General features: G+C 38.3%; 1 protein-coding gene across 1 annotated transcript; it reads left to right on the top strand.

Annotated features, from left to right (window-relative positions):
• The first annotated feature begins 2,381 nt into the window (after positions 1 to 2,381).
• On the top strand, positions 2,382 to 5,187 carry LOC147633104 (xyloglucan endotransglucosylase protein 1-like). Its single transcript, XM_086805684.1, has 6 exons — positions 2,382 to 2,744; positions 3,229 to 3,329; positions 3,599 to 3,792; positions 3,913 to 3,997; positions 4,326 to 4,519; positions 4,803 to 5,187. The coding sequence occupies exons 1-6, from the start codon at positions 2,579 to 2,581 to the stop codon at positions 5,185 to 5,187; spliced, it is 1,125 nt and encodes a 374-aa protein (XP_086661810.1). The 5' UTR covers positions 2,382 to 2,578.
• Positions 5,188 to 25,105: the final 19,918 nt, after the last annotated feature.

The following is a 25,105-nucleotide window of genomic DNA, read 5'->3' as shown; positions in this document are numbered from 1 at the left end:
ACAAAGTAGATGGGCCGCATCCTAGTACTGTGCGGATCTTGCTGTAACAAAACTGCACCCACTGTTTCCTTTCCAACACTAGAGCTAACAAAGAAAGTGTACTCCCAACAGGGAGGCATGAGTGTTGGTAGCTCTGACAAAATGACTTTAATGTTACAAAAGTACTCCTCAAGCTCATTAGACCATGCAAACTCTGCTTGTTGAGTCAATTTTTGCAAGGGGTGAAGTAACTCTGAGGCTAAGTGAATGAAGCGTGACATGTACTTCACCTTTTGAATGAATGAGATGGCCTCCTTGAGACTCTTTGGAGATGGTAGGTCGATAAGAGCCTTTGCCTTTGTAAGATCCACCTCAATGCCTTTGGAAGAAACCTTATGACCAAGCAAGATTACTTCATCCTCACCAATATGACATTTGTTGGGATTGAGTTGGCCCCCCATGTCGTAGAGTTTCTTCAAGCCTTCTTCCACCCTCTGCACATGCAATGACTTAGAGCTATAGATGCAAAAATCATCTATGAACACTCTAATGGATTTCCCAAAGAATTCTTGAAACACCATGTTCATGAAACGTTGAAATGTCGCTGGAGCATTGGTTAAACCAAATGGCATGACTCTGAAATCATAACAACCCCAAGGAGTAATGAAGGTTGTTTTTAATTGATCCTCCAATGCAATCCCAATTTGAAAGTAACCCGAGTAGCCATCACATATTGTATACTTCTCATGACCTGCTACCTCATTTAGGATCTCATCTTGAAATGGAAGAGGGAAGTGGTCCCTTTTTGTCGCCTCATTGAGTGGACGATAGTCCACACACACCCTCCATTTGCCGTTCTTCTTGGAAGTGACCACGACGGGAGAGACCCACTCTGAATTTTCTACAGGATATATGAACCCCGCTGCTAGAAGCTTCCTCACCTCTTTGAGTAGTGCTTGCTCCTTGATGACTCCTAGTCTTTGTAGCTTTTGTGCCTTAGGTTTGGCTTCTGGCTTTAGCTCGATCTTGTGTTGAATGGCCTCTACTCTACGCACATCTGTGTAATCTTTAGCAAAAAACCTAGGAAATTTTCTTAGTACACATTTAAACTCCTCTCCTTCCCCCGATGTAAGCGTTTTTGAGAGCATAGCATCAAACATTTCTTCATCATGCACAATTTGGTCTTCTTGAGAGCCTACCTCCTCCAAACCTTGACAGGGTGTCTCTTTGTCTTTTGCTCTGAATCTTACCCCCATGACTTCAATGGAAGACTCCTTGTCCATAGTGCTACTGTTGCTTTCTTCCTCTAAGGCGTCATCGGTCCAATCCTCCTCTGTTTTGCCTTAAGAAGATTCTTCATTTATCTCCTCTTGTCGTTGCTCCTTCATGTCAAAGATAATCTTCTTACGATTTTCATTCCTGCAAACTAACTTTCCATTTTCCCAATCCTGCAAAGCTCACATTCTCATTAGCCATGGTCTACCTAGGATAAATGGATAACCACTTCCCTTGGTAGACATAACATAAAAATCAACAACCTTCTTAATGCCAAAAACTTCCACAGAAACATTCTTACAAATCCCAAGACACTTTGCTTTGCTATTGTTTGCCATTTTCACTTTAATTTCAGGTGTTTCATGAATATGCATGCCTAGTTTTTGCATAAGGTCCTCTGTCATGATGCAAGTTTGTGCACCCCCATCTACTAGACCCTTCTTAACTAGCCTTCCCTTGATGTAGCAATCTAATATAGGCACATTCTCTTTTTTTTTTCTCCTAGTGCTCACGGCCTTTGTTAATTCCCTCCTAACTTGTGGACATAAGGCTAGAAATTGAGGCCACGAGATATCAGGACCCTTACCTCTCATGTCTTCCAAAAGGTTGTATGGAGCCATACCATGTCTAAGGAGGAAATCTTGGAGGTTTATACGACGTCGTCTCCTCTTGACTTCCTTGTTTTCCTTCACTTTCTTTCCTCGTCCATGGTCACTTTGTGATGCCACACCCTCCTTTTCCTTCTCTTTTCCATGCCCTCGTTTGACACCATTTGCTTCAATGTCTACCTCCTTGGCCTTTGTTACCTCTACCACATGTACATTTGGGTCCGGCAAGGGTGGCATTCCTTCCACTCCTCGTGGAGGTGGTCTTGTTGCATTGGGCCTCTGCAAAATCATCAGTTGTTGTTGACTAGTGTCTTCACCTGCATTCATCACTGGATAATTCATGTTAGGCTTCCCTGGCTTTGAGATATGAATAAGGGAGATAGCTCGCCTTTTCTACTCACTGCACATGACTATGTATCCCTTATAAATGGGCTGGTGCCTTGAGAGTGATGGCTCACCTTGATTTGATCTCACTCTATAATGTGTATTTTGAGAGTGATGGCTCACCTTGATTTGATCTCACTCTATGATGTGTTTGGTCGAGTGTTGTGAATAAGCTGCTGAGCTATATTAAAGGGACTGACTCCATCCTCAGCCCACAAATGCAAATCCATTAGGCGTTCTCTCTCTCTCTCTCTCTCTCAGTCATTCATCACATTCTTTGGGGTACAGTGTGTGTTTAACGTTGTTTTGATTCAAAAGCAAAGATAGAAGGAATGTCGACTAGAATCGTCTTCCTCATTTTGGGCTTGCTGGCGGTGCTCATCATGCCTGCTGCAACCGGTGACTTCTTCCGTGACTTCCAAGTCACTTGGAGCCCATCCAAAGTGAAGGTATTGAATGGAGGAGAGCAGCTTCAGCTACTCTTGGATAGCGATTCGGGTACAATATTATCTCCATCCAAAATGTGAAGGTTTCTATCAACCGTACGTGTATTTAATCGAATCATATGTTGTTATAGCCTTAATGGTGGTGATCGAGTTACCAATTATAATTCTGTAGAGCTTGATATCGAATATCGAGATGTCATGAAGGTTAATATCCTTGCAGGCTGCACTTAATCAAACAAATGTCCAATGCAATGCAGTAGAGCAGCTGCTAGTCTTGCTGATTTGGCAGGTTCATTAATAATGTACATCTACGAGCTAGAGACAATTGCTGATCTATAGTCCAATTATTATATGTCTTCTAAGCTAGCGACTACTGCGAGCATTACGAGTCTCAGATAATTGATGATCTATAGTCCAATTAGTATATGTCTTATAAGCTAGCGTCTACTGCGAGCTTGACCTGTCATTCATTAATGTATTTAATGAATGCCTTTATATAAATCGTTCCGTTGAGTTGATGCGTCTAACGTTGGCAGGATCCGGGTTCAAATCTAAGGAGGAGTATCTGTTTGGCAACATCGACATGCAAATCAAGCTGGTTCCGGGAGACTCTGCAGGGACGGTGACGGCCTACTACGTAAGTGTATTAAAGAAATGTGCATACTTGTTTTAGTTCATGATATGGTTAGCTGTGAGGAATACTCAGGTTGCCGTGTGTTCATCAGCTAAAATAAGTGTATTATTAAATGTGCATCTGTGTAAGAGGACACTGATTATATTGTTTTAATGATCTGGTTTTATCATTGATTATCTGAGCTGAAACGTGGCCGTGTACACGTTCATGAGCTTTATATGACGATAAATATGCTTCTCGTGTGTACGTGGTGGGGCGTGGACGTGGTGCAGCTCTCCTCGCAATCGGCGTACCATGACGAGCTGGACTTCGAGTTTCTGGGGAACGTGTCTGGGGAGCCTTACATTCTGCAGACCAATGTGTTTGCCAGCGGAGTGGGGGGCCGGGAACAGCGCATCTTCCTGTGGTTCGACCCCACGGCCGATTTCCACACGTACTCCGTCTCCTGGACCAAACAACAAATCCTGTAAGCACAAAAATTAAGCCTACCTATATAGATAGCCCTTCGCTTCTTCTTCTTCTTTTTGGATACAGAAAGAAAGATACGTGCGTTCTCATCTCATTTTGCCTGCATAATTACTTGTAGGTTCCTCGTGGATGGCACGCCCATCCGCGCCTTCCCTAACCAGGAGAGTTCTGGGAAGGCCTACTTGGACAAGCAGCCCATGGGTGTAGGAATTAATGCTATAATGCCCGCATGTGTGTGAACGCATGTGAGCAATGAACGGACACACGAAGAGGCACAACTCAATAACTATAAATAAATGTATTCTCTCATTAATAATCAACAACGATTCACAACTGTGAGCGCGTCTCCTTCTCCCTCTCGCTCTGGCTCTCGTGTATGCTGCAGCCATGGCAACACCAGCATGGCTGTAGCATCTTCTCCTTCTAATTCTACATGGTATCACGCCTCCTTTTCTGGAGTGCCTGTGCTGGGCCGAATCTTGCGCGCTTCCGTCGTCTCAAGATCACCATCCTGCCATCGCGTGCCTGTAGCCCACCAAGGTTTCCAAGTTTTCGCTTCCTCTCACCTACTCCAACACAACGATTCTCCACACCCATCATCTCCTATCCTCTACCTTCTCTAAGTGCTGGCCTGTGCGTCTCTCCTGCTTCCTCTCGTTTTCCCACAAAGAGTCCATGGAAATGTCGTCTCTCTTCGCGAAGCCACATACAGTGCGCACTGCAAGGTGAAACCAACTACCATACGTTTTTTTTAAAAGTATTTTTTTATTTTTTTTAAAATTAAACAACAAAAGCAACAACTAACAATAACCTTTTTTTTAATATTTAAAAAAAATATAACTTTAACATAGATAATTTTAATAACTATACTAAACTTTTTTTTACTAACAATAACCATAAATTAAGCCTACCTATATAGATAGCCCTTCGCTTCTTCTTCTTCTTTTTGCATACAGAAAGAAAGATACGTGCGTTCTCATCTCATTTTGCCTGCATAATTACTTGTAGGTTCCTCGTGGATGGCACGCCCATCCGCGCCTTCCCTAACCAGGAGAGTTCTGGGAAGGCCTACTTGGACAAGCAGCCCATGGGCGTCTATTCCAGCATCTGGAACGGCGACCAGTGGGCAACTCGTGGCGGCCAGGTCAAAATCGACTGGACCCACGCCCCCTTCGTCGCCAGCTACCGTAACTTCAATGCCAATGCCTGTGTCGCCACGTCCAGCAGTAGTAGCGGTATAGCCGCTTGTAACACCGTCGGTAGCCCCGCTCCCCCTGTCACACTCGACGCTGCTAAATTGGCTTGGGTGGAGAGAAACTATATGGTGTACAATTATTGCACAGACCACGCACGCTATGCAACGCCCCCCTCAGAGTGCAGAGCTGCTGCATGAAAGGGATGTTTTTCCTAAGCATTTTAACTTCTCAGAAATATTATTATTATTCAGTTATACATAAAAACACCAATAAGAATATCACGATTTATTATCAGCATAGTGGCCAAGTTAAATGTTGCTAACGGAATACGGATTTTTCTACAAATTGAGTCTACTTATGTAATCATTAAATACACCAATATTATTTCTCACACAAGGTAAAGCCATGCAGAGGACAACTCGTTTAAATGCTTAAACAGACTTAATTCTTCAAAACACATGTGAGATTTTGAACAATCTACTAGAAGGCTCGCGTGCTCCAAGCAAATGTCCAGACGTCTCCACTTTGCCACCTTCTTGGACGTGCACCTTATAAAAAAATAGAAGCTCGACTCTCCAAAGGTTCACAACCATCTCCCCACACACGACACTAATTAATTAATATTAAAAACGGTTTCAGACCCTTATTAACATAAATGAAGCATATTTTACATTCCTAATGCAATATTGTTTTTCCTATAAACTAAGTCTATTTATGTAATCATTAAATACACCAATATTATTTTTCACAGAAGGTAGATAACATGAATTAAGTCTGTTCATGTTATCATTAAATACACCAGTATTATTTTCCACAAAAGTTAGGACTCAATAGTTTCTAAGAGTTCTACCATACTCCAAGCGACTTTTTTCGAGCAAACTCAAAAACCGAGGCAGGGCATGGCAAAAGGCCTCCTATAGAGAAGTAGATGGATAGTGAGTGAAGACTAAGTAAGCCATAACGGTAGAGGGAGCAACAGAACAAAAGAGAGCATCATAGTGGTTTTACTTCAACACATATCTTTTGGTACAATTATAAGTACATTGACACCAAACCATATAAATATTGATTGTGAGTTTCAAGAAGAGAGAGTCATAGCTAGTGCACATACTTGCCAATCAAGCGGCATTTACAACACAAAATTGGGAACTCAAGATGGACTCACAACTGAAAATTGGGTGCCAAAAACTAGGGAAGACAATATCTAGAAAAGGGGCTACAATCGGCATAGCATTCCTTGGCCATTTTTCTTGATGAGCACATGACATCACATAAGAGCTTGTCATCATAATGATAAGTTGTGGACTCCCGAATACATCTTATGTAGATCATCAAAATTCGTTGAGGGCAACCATGTACCATGGCCTTCAATTGACACATGTTGATGATTAAAAGTGTCCCTCTCCCATCATAGGAATTTAACCAAAGTCTACAGATGTATGAAGTCTGCATTTTGTTGAGCTAGAAAGGGGGCAACATGTGAGGGGTTAAAATGGGATGTGTGATGTCACACATCACATTTTAATTCTCTACATGTTACCACCATCGGGCCCTACAAGGAGGCCTACTTGCACCCTTGTTTGTGTAGACGTCTTCCTTAACCTTCCCTCCTTGATAGTTGTGGTCATACGGAGCCCTTGTGATTATCTCAGGTTTGTTCCCTACACCCAAAGATGATGGAAACCTCAGCACTGCACTTTTTAATCTAGTAAGATGATCATGAAATGTGTTGGAAACCATTGAATTCAGAAGTAAAATGTAAGTTTAAAGATCAAATATTTTCGCAGTTACAAATAGTGCCACGTTTGTTTTTAGGACTTGGCATGTGAGACAGTCAATTCAACGAGTGGGCAAACTTAAGCCATCTTGGTTTAATGACCAAGAGATAGGTTGTGATTTTTACTCCTAAGGTACACTTAGAGAAATTTTGTTGATGGTTGGAGGCCAGGGATATCAATTTAGAAACGTAACTCATAAAGCAAGGGGTCTTCTGTCACAACATAGCATCTTCTTTAAAATTAAACTAGGAACTCAAAACACCTCTTCAAAGACACCCTATAGGGTTACTTATACACGTTTGTGTGGCCCACTTGTAGTTCACATTCCATAGAGAGTGTTAAAAATGAATACATGGGCCTTTATGTGAAAGACACATTATGGCAAAAACGAAAAAAAAGGGCCCTTTAAGGTTTTGAATAAAACACTAATTAGCTGTAGTAGAATGAGACCTCCAAATTTGGCCGTTCAGAGGCATTTTGGTGCATTTAAGAGACGGGCCACAATAAATGCTTACATTCCTTAAATCATGTTAGAGGTACTTTTTGGTCGTTATTCTCAGTATTATTTCAACTTTTGAAATGTCTATTGTACAAATATTCCCACCAAAACACATCGGTTTTTCCTCTCGTCATCATTTGAGTGCACTCTTTCTCTCTCTCTCTCTCTCTCTCTCTCTTCTATTCTTTTATGTTATACCCTTGCACAGTGGATTATACTCTAATGTCTATCGTTAACTCTTTACTCAATGCAAGAGAACAGAGATACAAACTTGCTGTTCTTATAGATGAGGTGTATTCATCTTGGAGAAGTATTCATCACCGAGCATTATTGGACAAAGATGAGGAAAACATACTACGACTAGAGGGAATAAAGCACATTGATTTGTGGGTGGATGGAAGTACTTATCCCAATGATCCTTCAACTGGTAGACCTCCTCCATTTGTAAATGTTCATGACTGGATTAGATTTATTAGAGATGGTTTTGATGGTCTGCTTGGTTACTATATGAAGTTATATTCTGCATCTTCTGTGTGCCCAGTCCAAATGCATTAACTAAAAGAAACTTTATTAACATCTCAGAAAACTATTTTAGAGCTTTATGGATAAGATTAGAGAGCTAGAAGGTGTAAACCACTCCTTGAAAGAGAAACCAGTAAACTTGAAAGAAACCCCAGGAGGATTGAGAGAGAGGAAGAGAACTTTAAACAATATAAGTGAGTTGTCTGAAAGTAGCGGGGCTAAAAAGAGGAGACTCAACCTTGCAAAGAAATGTGTCTCTCACATTTTAGGTGTCAACATTCGTTAAAATGAGGAGAGAATCAATTCTCATTGAAACCATGAATAAGGCAAATGTGGTCAGAATTCTTCAAATTTGAGAGATCTTACTCTCAAAGAGTTGGTAAGAGACTTAAGGACCATTGTGAAACCAGATGAAACAACATTTACATACCTTGTATAATAAAAAATCATGGAAGGCCACGTGGAATGTACTGTTAATGAAAGATCCAATAAGAATGTGCCATGTGTCACTAGTCATTGGAGACAATGAATGTATAAGTGAATCCTATGCCCTCACATTTCTACCCACACCATGTAGAAAGCCTACTACCCAAATCACTTTTTCCCTTAGACTATTTCATCTTTTATTCTCTCATCTACCCTAAAATAATGAGGGTCTCCCTCCTTTTTGACTTCCATAGTTTAGTATTTTTGTATATATTTTTTACTGTTAAATATTTTATATATTTTCATTAAATACTTTTTCATATATCAATTATTTTTGTATATTTTATTCACAATTAGATCTCTTTGTTTATTTTATTTTCCTATCATAATAACCATATTGTCATGATATGTTGACTAGTTAAATACTAGCTTGTTTTTTCTTATTATGTAAATCCTTTATAAAATGGAAAAAATCTCCTCCATGCAAGTGTCCACATACACTTGAGTCTCTAAGGTCAGGGTATGATGTATTGGGGGGCTCACTCTTGGAGCTATCAAGAAATTCCACCAATGGGGACCCACACAAAGATTTTAAAAATTCAAAAAATACATGATTCTGCTGAATTTTTTGCGCCCGCCTCCACTCCGAATTTGGACTGGTCATCAAAAAACATAAGTTAGCTCGCGAGCTCAAAAATATGCCCAATTTTTTTGAGAATTTTTGGAGCTAATGGCGGTGAGATATGAATTTTCTATTGGACCCCAGTCTGCCCACTTTTTGGCAAGGTACACCTAGTCTCTTCTCACCTCCCTTACACATTCATCACCTACACACTTACTCATTCCTTTCTCACTCCATCAAACCTGCAAACTTCATGTCCTCTCTCACCCTCTCCACCTTTGCCCTCTCCTTCCCTCTCCATTTGCTCTCATATCTACTCTACATCCATACCTCATCTCCATTTCTCTCCCTACTACTCCCATATTACTAAATTATTTTCCCAATCTCAAAAAATACATAAAAATTCAGCATGAATGTATCCTATTAACCTCTGAAAATATGGGGTTTCCATCTACAAAAACCCCCATGTTCTTCACCTCAATCAACTTTTGTGGCGTCAAATGCAAGAAGGAGACCGGTGGTTAACTTAAAGATCTACACATGGGAGAATCCAAGCTTCTTCGAGCTTTCAACCACACAAAGGATCTTTCCAAATCTTTACTCCTCTTACTCAATCTCTCAGTCCTTCTCACCCATTTTGTACATTGTATTACTAATCCTATGTGATGGCTACTCGGGTTACTTTCAAATTGGGATTGCATTGGAGGATCAATTGAAAACAACCTTCATTACTCCTTGGGGTTGTTATGCTTTCAAAGTCATTCCATTTGGTTTAACCAATGCTCCAGCGACATTTCAACATTTCATGAACATGGTGTTTCAAGCATTCTTTGGGAAATCCATTAGAGTGTTCATAGATGATTTTTGCATCTATAGCTCTAAGTCATTGCATGTGCAGAGGGTGGAAGAAGGCTTGAAGAAACTCTACGACATGGGGGGCCAACTCAATCCCGACAAATGTCATATTGGTGAGGATGAAGTAATCTTGCTTGGTCATAAGGTTTCTTCCAAAGGCATTGAGGTGGATCCTACAAAGGCAAAGGCTCTTATCGACCTACCATCTCCAAAGAGTCTCAAGGAGGCCATCTCATTCATTCAAAAGGTGAAGTACATGTCACGCTTCATTCACCTAGCCTCAGAGTTACTTCACCCCTTACAAAAATTGACTCAACAAGCAGAGTTTGCATGGTCTAATGAGCTTGAGGAGTACTTTTGTAACATTAAAGTCATTTTGTCAGAGCTACCAACACTCATGCCTCCCTGTTGGGAGTACACTTTCTTTGTTAGCTCTAGTGTTGGAAAGGAAACAGTGGGTGCAGTTTTGTTACAGCAAGATCCGCACAGTACTAGGATGCGGCCCATCTACTTTGTTAGTAGGGTCATGAATGTCTTGGAGAAAGGCTACACGGAAGCAGAACTCATGATGCTTGCTCTCATCTTTGCGGTGAGAAAATTTAGATCCTACTTGTTACCAAAACCTTTTGTAATTCTCACTATAGAAAATTTGTTTCCTTGGGTGTCTTCTCAAATGACTATCAGTGCTAGAATTACAAAGTGGGTTATGGAATTACAAGAATTCCAATACTCTTTCAAGGTAGAAGATAGTGTGCGTGCACAATTGGCAGGGATTCTCACTTATAGAGTGCATGAAAAGTAGATTAAGGTGCCTGAAGTAAAGACCCTACCATTGCCACCACCCAAAACTATAGCTAATGCATTTACCTTGTTCTTTGATGGAGCTTTTAGAAAAGCCACAGGTAAAGCAGGGGGAGGGCTGGTGCTGCTCAACCCAGATGGAGAGGTGGTTATGAAGGAGAAGGTCAACTTGCCAAGTTCTACTAGCAACAATGAAGCAGAGTACGACATACTACTTCATGGTTTGAAGGTGTGCATCAATCAAGGGATACAACGTCTCCTGGTAAAAGGGGATGCACTTCTATCCGTAGGCTGTTTAATCAATTTGAGGAAGTGCAATTGTATCATATTCCTAGGAAACAAAATGAGGACGCTGATCTACTTGCACAACAAGCTGTTGCATGTGTTAAGAAGGAAATGCAAGTAGTCTTGGCTGCAGTGGCTATTAAGCAACCACGGTATCAAGGAATGGAGACACTGGCTCCCATTGTGAGCTACATCTTGGAAGGTGAATTCCCACAAGACTTCACAAGGGCACAAAAGAGGAGGCTGATGAAGAGGGCAAGTTCTTTCTTGTTCTTAGAAGTTGCCCTCTACCAAAGACGAAAAGATCAAGTGTGCAGAAGAGTACCAACAACCAAGGAGATTCCAGCCATTTTAGAGGGTTTGCATGAAGAAGCTTGTGGTGGCCATTTTGCTCAAGAACTAACTGTGAAAAAAGATTTTGCTTGCTGGGTATGTTTGGCCAAGCTTACATGTGGATGTCCAACATTGGTGTAGGAGCTATCATAACTGCCAAGTCAATGGTAATAAGAGGTTGCTACATGGTCCACGCCAATTAGTCATTGCAAGTGGTCCATTTGAAAAATGGGGCATTGATGCTATGGGTCCACTACCTAGAACTAAAAATGGAAAATTGTACATCTTAGTGGCCATAGACTACATGACTAGGTGGGTGGAGGCTCAAAGTGTGGCAAGGGTGAATGGAAAGACTGTAAGCAAATTTGTTTGCACTCATATATGTTGCAGATTTGGAACCCCCTTGGAGATTGTTTCTGACAATGGTCCAAGTTTTAGAAAAGGTTTGCTCACCGAAGTTTGTGAAGAGCTTCATATTTCACATCATCATAGCACACCCTACTATCCCCAATCAAATGGGTTAGTAGAGAAGGCGAATGGTATCATTGCAAGAATCATAAGGAAGATGGTGGAGAACAAGACAAAGCTTTAGGATGAGTTCCTTGATGGAGCACTATGGGCATACCGGACTACCTACCGAGAAGCAACGGGGTTTACGCCCTTTCACTTGGTTTATGGTCAAGAAGCATTGCAGCCTATTGAGCTCAACATTCCAACAATGCGGCTACATGGAAAAGGTGGACTAGGAGATCAAGATGCATGGGTAGATCAACTTCTCACTTTAGTTGAGCTAGAGTGGAAAAGAGAAGCTACATATGAGTGTTATAGAAGAAAAGCCATGCAAGCAGCAGAGAAGTTCAATGCAACTTTGAAAGACGAGGGCATCAAAGAAGGAGATCTTGTGCTAAGGTATGACAATCGACTTGATAATCGGTTTGATGCCAAGTTTGAAACTAGATGGCAGGGACCATACATTATCAAGAAGGTTTTCAACTCTAGCTATTATCAGCTCATGGATTTGGATGGCAAAGAACATTCTAAGAAGGTTAATGGCTACAGACTCAAGCCATACTTGAGTCGCATTCTACCGACAGACTTACAAAAGCAACCACAAAAAGGAGATAAAAGGGCATGTAAGTTATGTGGTTTGAGGGATGGATGTGGTGCAAAACACAAGGAACAGAAGAAAGATGGACAAGAGAACCACATTACACCACTTGCTTTAGAAGGCCTACATTATGATGGTACATGAATATACCATCATCTAGGGGGAGGGCTAAATGATAGCCGTTTTTTCGGCTATCCACATTACCACAAGGAGCTACCTCGGCCAAGGAAAATCACATAAACTCTTTGTCATAAATACCTTTCCACTGTAAATAGGCGTGTGTGCGTTAGGGACTTTACCCATATCTTCTATATATTTTTTATATTATTTAAGAAATTTTTTTTTTGCTAAGCTACTCATCAAAAATAAATAAAATTATTACGGTCCATTTTGTGTAAATATTTCATTTTATATAAGGGCCTAAATATGGGGGTCTCTATTTTCTCTAGTTATGTAAATACTTCATTAGTGTGTGTATTACAAAACCTAAATATATTTTTATTTATTTATTACTATTATTTATATTCTTCATAATACTTTTGGACCATCATTGTACATATGCTTCAACTTCACCATGTATAAGTAAATCCTGTGCCCTCACATTTCTACCCACACCATGTAGAAAGCCTACTACCCAAATCACTTTTTCCCCTAGACTATTTCATCTTTTATTCTCTCATCTACCCTAAAATAATGAGGGTCTCCCTCCTTTTTGACTTCTATAGTTTAGTATTTTTGTATATATTTTTTACTATTAAATATTTTATATATTTTCATTAAATACTTTTTCATATATCAATTATTTTTGTATATTTTATTCACAATTAGATCTCTTTGTTTATTTTATTTTCCTATCATAATAACCATATTGTCATGATATGTTGACTAGTTAAATACTAGCTTGTTTTTTCTTATTATGTAAATCCTTTATAAAATAGAAAAAATCTCCTCCATGCAAGTGTCCACATACACTTGAGTCTCTAAGGTCAGGGTATGATGTATTGGGGGGCTTACTCTTGGAGCTATCAAGAAATTCCACCAATGGGAACCCACACAAAGATTTTAAAAATTCAAAAAATACATGATTCTGCTGAATTTTTTGCGCCCGCCTCCACTCCGAATTTGGACTGGTCATCAAAAAACATAAGTTAGCTCGCGAGCTCAAAAATATGCTCAATTTTTTTGAGAATTTTTGGAGCTAATGGCGGTGAGATATGAATTTTTTATTGGACCCCAGTCTGCCCACTTTTTGGCAAGGTACACCTAGTCTCTTCTCACCTCCCTTACACATTCATCACCTACACACTTACTCATTCCTTTCTCACTCCATCAAACCTGCAAACTTCATGTCCTCTCTCACCCTCTCCACCTTTGCCCTCTCCTTCCCTCTCCATTTGCTCTCATATCTACTCTACACCCATACCTCATCTCCATTTCTCTCCCTACTACTCCCATATTACTAAATTATTTTCCCAATCTTAAAAAATACATAAAACTTCAGCATGAATGTATCCTATTAACCTCTGAAAATATGGGGTTTCCATCTACTAAAACCCTCGTGTTTTTCACCTCAATCAACTTGTGTGGCGTCAAATGCAAGAAGGAGACCGGTGGTTAACTTAAAGATCTACACATGGGAGAATTTAAGCTTCTTCGAGCTTTCAACCACACAAAGGATCTTTCCAAATCTTTACTCCTATTACTCAACCTCTCAACCCTTCTCACCCATTTTGTACATTGTATTACTAACCTTTTATAGTGATTACTAACTACTAATAACCACTAACATTTGTAAATAAGCACCCACTCTACTACTTTTGGAGTAGGCATTACTACAAGTTATTTGCTCAAACCTCTACATCACACTCTCCTCTCATCTTCAATAATTCTCTCACCTTGGGCCCATATCCATGTGACTCAAGGGATAAGAAGAGGCCCACTCTCATTTCAAAATAAAAAATCCATAATCTATGATTTTCCATAATAAGATTGATTAGGCTTAATCCTAATTGGGGCTTCTCAAACCTATAAATAGAGCCCCCTCCATTCCTTGTAAAGAGGGGAGATTACACACACTGTACACCACTCCCAACTCTAGTGTGTAAGGAGATAGTGAACTTGTGAGCTCTCTCTATACATCAATACCTTTGATTGCATAGAGAAGCTTGAAACTTGAAGCTAGTTATGGCATTGTGAGGGCTTGAGTGATGCCATACTCCCTATCATAATTGTATCTTGCCTTTGTGCATAAATAAGATTAGTAGTTTGGGTGCAATTGTATACAAAATCTTGGACTCCTACATCTCCAAAGTTGATTTAGCAAAGCGGTCCGATGTTTGATTTAAGGTAAATTCGATCCTTGTATTTTTGTGGTGTGATTTTATGCTTGGCGACTTGAAGGCATGTTTTTGATTTGTTGCCTTGTATGGTGAGAGGGCTCCCGTAACCTTAAGACCATGTGTATACCGACAACAAAATCAAGCTTATATTGTGTCTCTAAGTTCTTCTCCAAGTTTGGTATGCATCTATTTGTGTTATGCAAATCTCCTCCACACACGATACCATATGTTATGAGTGTTTGTTGAAGGGGTGTGTGCCTTCTGATTGATGTATATGGTTAGCTTGTATTGATTGGCTACAAGGAAAGATCTTTGGTGTCCTAGTTCACACACATAACTAGGTGGTGCCCCTGTCTTGTTGAGTGTGTGGTTTTGGGGTTCTTATGTTTGTGTTGCGTTGTGCCCCAAGCCCATTGAGCAACAAGGGAGCCTTGAGGAGTGCTTAGAGACCGCTCTTCTTGTTGCCTGCCCCGGACTGCCTCAATTTTGGTGCCCCCACTGAGGATCGAGCAGTTTTTGAATGGGTATTTAAGGTACATCGATCTCTCTAACACATAAATTTCCTTGTTTGCTTGTTGGGTATCATATTTTAAGAAGGAAAGTGGTACTTTTGTGTGATCTTTCATGAACAATCCACCTCCTCCTAATCCTCTTAGGATTCAATTCAACCAGTTTCATTGGGTGCACTCCATTAGAGTGAATGTTTGCATTGATAGAAAGATTTTCTACCAACAACGCATGGTTCTTCTTTTTGGTCCAGAAAGACTAAGTGAGATTTTAGCATCACCTAATCCTGTCATACTTCCCATTGTAGATTACACCATTTCCTTTGATGTGCATATTTTCATCTTGTTTTAGCTTAGTTTTATGAATCAAGAAGACTTATACCGTAGGCCAATCTCTTATGCTAGGCAAGAAATACACATAGTTGTTGGTAGTAAGTTACAATTTCAGCATGTCATTCGTCGTATGTTTGGACCTAGGCAAGTAGCAGCCATTAATGCCTCAGTTAATCCATTTATTTTGCCTTTTGACATAAGCTTTGACATCTACATTTTCATTCTACTTTGAAAAAGAAAAAAAAAGAAAAAAAGAAAAAAGAAAAAAAGGAGTGAGAGAGAAAGAGAGTGAAGGAAGACCTTTGTGCAATCATATTTGTGCTTCTTCTTCTTAAGCATGGATACAACTAGGCAAATGAGTGGCTACCCCTGATTCTTTGGAGAGCCCGGTGAGGATGCCGAGTTGTTCTTATCAAACTTTAGAATGGCACTCCACATAAAGAGAGTGGTAGGAGACCAAGAATGCTTAGACATGTTTGAGTTGGTCCTATGAAGAGATGCTTCCACTTGGTTTCAATCTCTACCTGCACCCGCACGAGTAGATTACAAGGAGGTCATGCAACTTTTTAGAGACAATTACTTCACTCCTTTGAACACACAAAAGCTATGGCAAGAAATAGTTGCTCATAAGCAAAAGGATCTAGAGGACTACTTGAGTTATAAGCAGTTGTGGAACAGAAGGGCCAAGCTAAAAGGGTTGAAGAACGAGAGCAATGACCTAGGCGACTCTTGCAATGTTGGAATTGCGGAGAGTCAGGGCATGGGATGTATTATTGTCCTTGGCCTCAACAACAGCAAAACAAGTATTGCTGCATACTGTGCACAATTGTTTGCCCCATATACTGTGCACAATTGTTTGCCCCATCATGCATGTTACTAGCGCCTAGCTATGGCCTAGCGATCTGGAGTGGACTCCCAAGCGCCAGCTCGCTTATTAGGACTAGTCGAGTAAAATCATTGGCAACGTCCTATCAAAAGCCTTTGTCCCTTATATGGGACTCCACCGTCGCATTCGCGGGCTCCAATATTGGCTAACGCCGAGTAGAATTATTTATTGACAACTCCCTGTAAAGAGCTCTTCCTACTACAAAGGTTACACACAAGTATACCTTTACCACCACCACTAGTCAAATATCGCTTCAAAACTATAACCATTCACTCTAAGAACATCCTTCAAAAAGCCTCTCTCTTTCCTACAAAAGTTACAAGTACACCCTTACTACACTCATAGATAGAGTTTCAAGAAAAAACACGCCATTAATTTCAAGGCGAACACACCTGGAGAGAATTACATTACCTTGCTTTGCTTTCTTGGAATTCTTAAAAATCGATAGTTATTAGCTGATGCTTGACAATAGTTTAATCTTCTATTCCATTTGTGCCATCATGCATCTCTTATTATTAGGAAATTAAATAATTCAATAGTGTATGTAATTTTGCCGTTTCACTTTTTAAATGACAAATCAATCTTGTTACTAAATGTATGTCAATATCTTTGGAATGCCTCCTTAGCACATGATCCTTCCGCTTTGATTAGACAAGCTAAGAGAAACGCACATGTATCCTCTAGTGTCTACCTTGGAGCTATCTAGTTATACCAACCATACATGATAGCCTTGAGAACGACCTCATTTAAAGTTTTGAACAAAGACATAAATGTTTTTAGTTTTGCCTTTTCTTTCTTTCCTTTCACTACAAGGGAATGGCCCACATAGTGATAGTGCAATATATTATTTTTGGCTTAGTGCATATGTATGCACCATTTTGGAATTAATATAGTTGGGATCATTGTACATAGTTATTGGGAAAATGATTTATTATCGTAAATACCTTAGACTTTGGAAAAAAGTCACTCTTGTAGTAAAAAAAAGCCCAATCTTGGAAAATGCATTCTTCTAATAGCTTCAAGGGCTATTTTTGTTAATATGATCTAAATATTGTGTGTGTGGCAGGAGGAGCCACACATGTCGAGGAGGATATTACATCCAATATTATGTTTCTTGTTTAATATCTTGATTTTTGGATTATTCTTTTAGTTTATTTGGACAACATGAATCTCCATGTGCAAGATCTTTTACATTCGTATCAAAGCATAAACAAATTCAAAGAAGAATTTGAGCATGGAGGTTTGTGAAGAAAAATAGAAAAAATATCTTTTGGAGGAAGCATTATAGGCGGACTTCAAAAATTTGGGAGCTTCAATATATTTAGAATTCTATGTGAAGGGAAGAAGCCTGCAAGTTATGTAAAAAGTGAGTTCTCTTGAATTTTGCTATAAGATTGCTGTGCAAGATTATTATTTTTGTTCATAGAACATGGATTTCTATTATTCTATTAGTTTTCTTGGGCGCCACAAATCTCCATCTGCAAAACCTTTTACACTAGTTATTATTAACACTCATGTTGATGCTTATACAAAATCTATTGTTTTGCTGTAGAATGGGATATATTGGGGTTGGTAGAGTTGCTAGCTTAGTCTATCTATTTTTGCCACCATTGGTACCACAACATGTACTCAAATTTAAGAGATACTGAAGGGAAGGTGTTCGAAAGAAAGACATCCTTATACACACAAATTTGATTATATTGATATTGCTAAGAGCATCATTTACATCACTATGTTGCAAAAAAAAATCACAAAAAATAGACTATCTAATCGTCATTATTTCCTCCTTCCTCTTTTGGAATTCCCTACAAAAATATAGGTAGACCATAAGCTTTATACTACCAAACCACACACATCAATCCACATTCATTTCATAAGTATTCCCATTCTCATCTAATCACATCTTTTTCTATCTCATCCAAGTTATATGCTTTCAAATGTAGTTAGCAAATCATTATTCTTATGGGCCCAATTAATTGAATGCCCTTTTCGCTTCACAAACTTCTTGAGGAGTGGAGATGTTATGTGCCTCCATGTATAGTCATACTTACATCTAGGCACAACCGGTGCTTTCTTTTATACACATTCATGAAAAACAATTGAGCACACATATGGTACAAGGCTATGCATAAACCCACGGAGTAACTATGAGGGATTCACTCACGAAGCATGCATAGAAGCATCCAATGTTGTTGTTGCCAAGGTGAGAAGCCCCCAAACCTTTGAGTCACGCTCTAGCTATCTTCAAATGTTGCTTATAAATGGCTAGGCTTATACAACATCGAGATATGAAAAAGGTTGTGGATAACACAGATTTTCCAATCCAAACAATATCAATGGAAATTGTGGAGAATTCGAAGGCATCATTGGGTGTTGTCAAATGAGTGCAAAGTGGTGATAAGTTAGATGCAAAGAGAGTAGAACACCGCATGATTGCCAACAAATCAATGGTAAAATAATATAGTGGTAGAGCAAAGTCGCTAAAGCCCTTGGTATTTAACCACCATGACATTGGAAGAAGCATCATGTCGACATAGAAGGAGCAGATTTCAAATGGGCTAATGGAGGTGGAAAGCATAGGAAAGATTTTATGAGTTTCAAGGTTGTTCAATGTGTCATCAACTTCTAGAAAGACAACACTAGCACTACTACACAATGATCCATTTTGGACGCCTAGTTTGGATGGTGGCTACGCCTTCGAAATGAGCATCAATATAAACATATCCAATGTACGCACATAACTCTAGTGTCTACTTTGGAGCTATCTAGTTATACCAACCATACATGATAGCCTTAATACAACCTCATTAAAAGATTTGAAGAAAGACCTAAATGTTTTTAGTTTTGCCTTTTCTTTCTTCCCTTTCACTACAAGGGAATGACCCACATAGCGATAGTGCAATATATTATTTTTGGCTTAGTGCATATGTATGCACCATTTTGGAATTAATATAGTTGGGATCATTGTACATAGTTATTGGGAAAATGATTTATTATTGTTAATACCTTAGACTTTGGAAAAAAGTCACTCTTGTACTTAAAAAATCCCAATCTTTGAAAATGCATTCTTCTAATAGCTCCAAGGGCTATTTTTGTTAATACAATCTAAATATTGTGTGTGTAGCAGGAGGAGCCACACATGTTAGGGACGATATTATGTTCAATATTATGTTTCTCTTTTATTATCTTGAATTTTGGATTATTCTTTTAATTATTTGGACAACATGAATCTTCATGTGCAACATCTTTTACATTCGTATCAGAGCATGAACAAATTCAAAGAAGAATTCGAGCATGGAGGTTTGTGAAGAAAAATAAAAAAATAATCTTTTGGAGGAAGCATAGGAGGACTTCAAAAATTTGGGAGCTTCAATATATTTAGAATTCTTCTTTATGTGAAGGGAAAAAGCCTGCAAGTTATGTAAAAAATGAGTTATCTTGATTTTTGCTATAAGATTGCTGTGCAAGATTATTATTTATGTTCATAGTACTTGGATTTATATTATTCTATTAGTTTTCTTGGGCGCCACAGATATCCATATGCAAGACCTTTTACACTAGTTATTATTAACACTCATGTCAATGCTTATACCAAATCTATTGTTTTGCTATACAATGGGATAGATTGGGGTTGGTAGAGTTGCTAGCTTAGTCTATCCGGTTTTGCCACCATTGGTACCACAACATGTACTTAAATTTGAGAGTTACTGAAGGGAAGGTTTTCTAAAGAAAGACAACCTTATACACACAAATTTGATTATATTGATATTGCTAAGAGCATCATTTACATCACTATGTTGCAAAAAAAATGACAAAAAATAGACTATCTAATTGTCATCATTTCCTCCTTCCTCTTTTAGAATTCCCTACAAAAATATAGGGAGACCATAAGCTTTATACTGCCAAACCATAAGTTATATGCTTTCAAATGTAATTAGAAAATCATTATTCTTATGTAGTTAATAACATGGGCCCAAATGATTGAATGTCCTTCTCGCTCCTCAAACTTCTTGACCAATGAGATGTTATGTGCCTCCATGCATAGTCATACTTATGTCTAGGCACAACCGGTGCTTTCTTTTTTTCACATTCATGAAAGACAATTGAGCACACATATGGTACAAGGCTATGCATAAACACATGGAGTAACTGTGAGGGATTCACTTATGAAGCATGCATGGAAGCATCTGATGTTGTTGTTGCCAAGGTGAGAAGCCCCTAAACCTTTGAGTCATGCTCTAGGTATCTCCAAATATGGTTGGCTAGGCTTATACAATATCCAGATATGAAAAAGGTTGTGGATAACACAGATTTTCCCAGTCAGTCAATATCAATGGTTTGGAAATTGTGGAGAATTTGAAGACATCATTGGGTGTTGTCAAAGGAGTGCAAAGTGGTGATAAGCTAACTGCAAAGAGAGTAGAACTCCACATGATTGCCAACAAATCAATGGTAAAACAATATAGTGGTAGCAAAGTCGCTAAAGCCCTTGGTATTCAACCACGACATTTGAAGAAGCATCATGTCGGCATAGAAGGAGTAGATTTCAAATGGGCTTATGTAGGTCGAACGCATAGGAAAGATTTTCTGAGTTTCAAGGTTGTTCAATGTGTCATCGACTTCTGGAAAGACAACACTAGCACTACTACAGGATGATCCATTTTGGACGCCTAGTTTAGATGTGGGCTACGCCTTCAAAATGAGCATCGATTCAAACGACGCCAATTGACATAAAAATAGGTGTTGAAATAACTGTTGGAATAACAGTCAAAGTAATCGTAGAAAAGCACGTCAAAACATTTTTTGACTTCTAAACAAATTTCAAGTGTGCACTTATTCTCACAGTCCTTATCAACCCAGATTTTAGGTACTTTTCAAATAATAGAATATTTATAAAATTAAAAAGCTAATATTTGTTTGCCAAATCGTGCACTAATGATCCTAAATACAAGGATATATGTAGAAATAATTATAAAAAATATGGCAATTCTCTCCTAAGGCCCCCATTAATAGTCCCAAACAAGAAAATAGTGACAACAACCAAGTATTGCTTGGTAAATAAAAATGAAATAAAATGTTATAGCTCATCATTGACTCAACTAGATCCATGACTCCACATACATCTATTTCTAGAAATACCTCTCCATCTACATTTTGTCAAATTATGGGTGCAGCCACCTTTATTAGAGTAGAATGTAGTTCATCTGTATCGTCCTCTTCTATTTTAGGCATGAGAGGTGGTTGTGTTGAAAGCTGATCTTTTATTTCTTCTTTAAATTCTAGATTAGCTGTTGTGTTTGAATTTGGTTCAAGTTCTAGTTATTGAATAACTATACCTTCATTTGATCCTTCTTCTAGTTGTTCAACTAGATAAATATATGTTTCATGTGCTTCCTCAACCTCTACTTCATGTGATGTTTCCATATCTTAAAATATTTGTTTATTGTGTTGATCAATTTGGATTACAAATAACCACCAAGGATCTCTTGGGTCCACCTTAAAGACGAATTTCTCATCACAATGCTCTGGTAGCACAAATGTGTCCCTTTGGTTTGTCCATATCTTTGTGGAGTCTACTTGAAAAAATTTGTTATTATCTCTGCGTATGGTTGCTTATGGTCCTTGAGACACTACCTTGAACCACTCCACATCAAAAATGAATATAGAAAACTTTATGAACCCAACCTTGAGAATGTCTTATATCGTTCCACAGTAATCGAGCATGTTAACTTCACTACTTAGGTCAGTTGCACTTGAGCGACTTTCTTGCATGAAAATTTCCTTGACACCGCAATCAAATATTGTTCTCTTCTTATCTATTCACTTCACTCGAAAGTGACAACCGCATGACCAAAGTGTAACAAGTTTGTGATATTGTAAGAAAAAGAAGATCATAAAATTGCATCAAGAACAAAAACTTTTACAAGACCTATGTCTTACAGTTTCTTGTTTACATATAAAATCTCACTTACATGGTAACAACAACCATATGCAAGATCCTCCTCCTCATTGCTTATAACCTCGCCACTATGCTTTGCTTGTTGTATGGTTTGCTGAAGCCATCTACTAGAAGGAAAGTCTAGAAGCTGAGTGAGTGAATATAGCTATTGCAATGCTCTAGTCGTTTGACTCTTTCTAAAATTCAAACAATCTTGGTATCTTTCCCTATTTGCTAGCTTATACCTCTCGATCCATTTATCCATAGCACATGAGTTGAGCATGCAAAATTTATTAATCTTCTCTCGCAACGCCATATCCATTGTTTGTTGAGTTTGCTGACGGCCTTTTACTTGATGAAATGGTTTTCCATTTCATCAAGCATATGCTTTGAGTCTTCTACCCTTAATTAAAGGGTATGACCAGCTAAAAGGTGTAAGGCATTCATGTCCTTGATACATGATAACCTGGATAGCGACCTCATTTACAGATTTAGACAAAGGCCTAAAAGTTTTTAGTTTATCCTTTGCTTTCTCCCATTTCACTACAAGGGAATGACCCATATACCAATAGTGAATTATATTATTTTTAGCTTAGTGCATATGTGTGCACCATTTTGGAATAAATATAGTTAGGATCATTGTATACAGTTATTAAGTAAATGATTTATTATTGTTAATAACTTAGACTTTGGAAAAAAGTCACTCTTGTAAAAAGAAAAGCCCAATCTTGGAAAAACCATTATTTTAATAGCTCCAAGGGCTATTTTTGTTAATATTATCTAAATATCATGTGTGTGGGTGGAGGAGCCACACATGTCAGGGAGGATATTATGCCGAATATTATGTTTCTTGTTTATTATCTTTATTTTTGGATTATTCTTTTAGTTTATTTAGACAACTTGAATCTCCATTTGTAATACCTTTTACATTCATATTGAAGGGAAGGTTTTCAAAAGAAATACATCCTTATACACACAAATTTGATTATATTGATATTCTATCCATCATCATGTCCTCCTTCCTCTTCGTCTTCATTGCAAGCCTCTTTCGGAATTCCCTACAGAATTATAGGAAGACCATAAGCTTTATACTACCAACCATAAGTTATATGCTTGCAAATGTAATTAGCAAATCATTATACGTATGTAGTTAATAACATGGTCGCGATTAATTGAATGCCCTTAGTGCTCCTCAAACTTCTTGAGAAATGGAGATGTTATGTGCCTCCATGTATAGTCGTACTTATCTTACGTCCAGGCACCTGATGCTTTCTTTTACACACATTCGTGAAAGAAACTTGAAAACACATACGGTAAAAGGCTATGCATAAATGCATGGAGTAACTGTAAGGGATTCACTTACGAAGTATGCATGCAAACATCCGATGACGTTATTGTCAAGATGAGAAGCCCCCAAACCTTTGAGGAACGCTCTAGCTACCTCTACATATTTCTTATACTTCGCTAGGCTTACATGATATCTAGATATGAAAAAAGTTGTGGATAAGATAGATTTTCCAAGCTAGTTAATATTAATGGAAATTGTGGAGAGTTCAAAGATATCTTTGGGTGTTGTCAAAGGAGTGCAAAAAAATCGAAGCACCATGTTGACATAGAACGAGAATATTTCAAATGGCCTAATGGAGATCGAAAGTGCAGGAAAGATTTCCTAAGTTGTTAGGTTATTCAATGTGTCGTCAACTTCTAGAAAGACAACACTAGGATGTCTCCAAATAAGAAGGATATTTCCAAGTAAAGTCCTAGCCCAGAAAAGTATAAAGAGCATCCCACCCATTTCTTGGAGCTTAGAGAGGTACATCTTCCTTCATTTACGTAGGTACATCATCTTGTAGTTAATTAGTACTATTAAAAAGTACTTATTAATATTATTTAAAACTATTAATATTAATTTTACGTAGGTACATCATCTTGTAGTTAATTAGTACTATTAAAAAGTACTTATTAATATTATTTAAAACTATTACAATTAATTGCTACTATTTAGTCAAGTGTTTACTAGTCAACGAACTAAATAATACTATTTAGAATTGTTTAGTATTATTTAGAACTTCATATTCACTATTTAGTTCACTGAAGTCCTATTTAACACTTAACATTAACTTGATGCATTTAGTACTCTCCACTATTTGACCAAGTACTATGTATTATTTAGAAGTATGTAGTACTATTTGATACTTAGTAATTAGTACTATGTAGTACTATTAGTATTATATAGGAGTACTAGTACTGTCTCATGAGAATATATTTTAAGTCCTCTAGAAAAATATTATTTATTCCCTCTTGAGTAATTTGGGGATGCCTAGGTTACTCTTGCGTCATGCCGGCTAGGTTAATATCATGGGTGACACCACTATAAATATTAATACGTGCAGTATATGACGTATGTTTGAGGCCATCTATGATTATTTCAGTTAGGTTTGTATGGCAGGGTGATTCCTGGGATACTTACGCCTGGTAGTCATGAGTTGGTTATGATTTGTGCCTGTTTAATATTTGTGGGATTAATTTAATTATTAATTGGGCTTATATTTTTAGGTGATGAAGACTATGGGAAATGAAGAGTTTACTTTGGAAGAAATGTCTTGGTTCATCACATTTAATTTTTGGCAAGCATAGTAGCTTGCAACCTTAGCAAATGATTTTTCCATTTCGAACTTTAGGAAAGATACATTTATCATGTGGAATTTATTAAAGCCTATGGCTTTATCCTAGTCCCAATATTTGACACTCTATTTTTGTAAAAGAAGAGTGTCGTGCTCTCTAAAAAGCACATTTTGTATATTTTGGGGCTATGGCCTAATTTTGGTGAAAAGAAAGCTAATAAAGAAATACTCTTGTGTGGGGGAAGGCCACGCACAAGGGG

Source organism: Cibotium barometz, chromosome 12 (assembly GCF_041138505.1).
Source record: "Cibotium barometz isolate CiBa-2024 chromosome 12, ASM4113850v1, whole genome shotgun sequence".
Lineage (NCBI taxonomy): Eukaryota > Viridiplantae > Streptophyta > Polypodiopsida > Cyatheales > Cibotiaceae > Cibotium > Cibotium barometz.
Note: the sequence above shows the minus strand (reverse complement) of the source record. Positions and strands in the feature narration are given on the sequence as shown.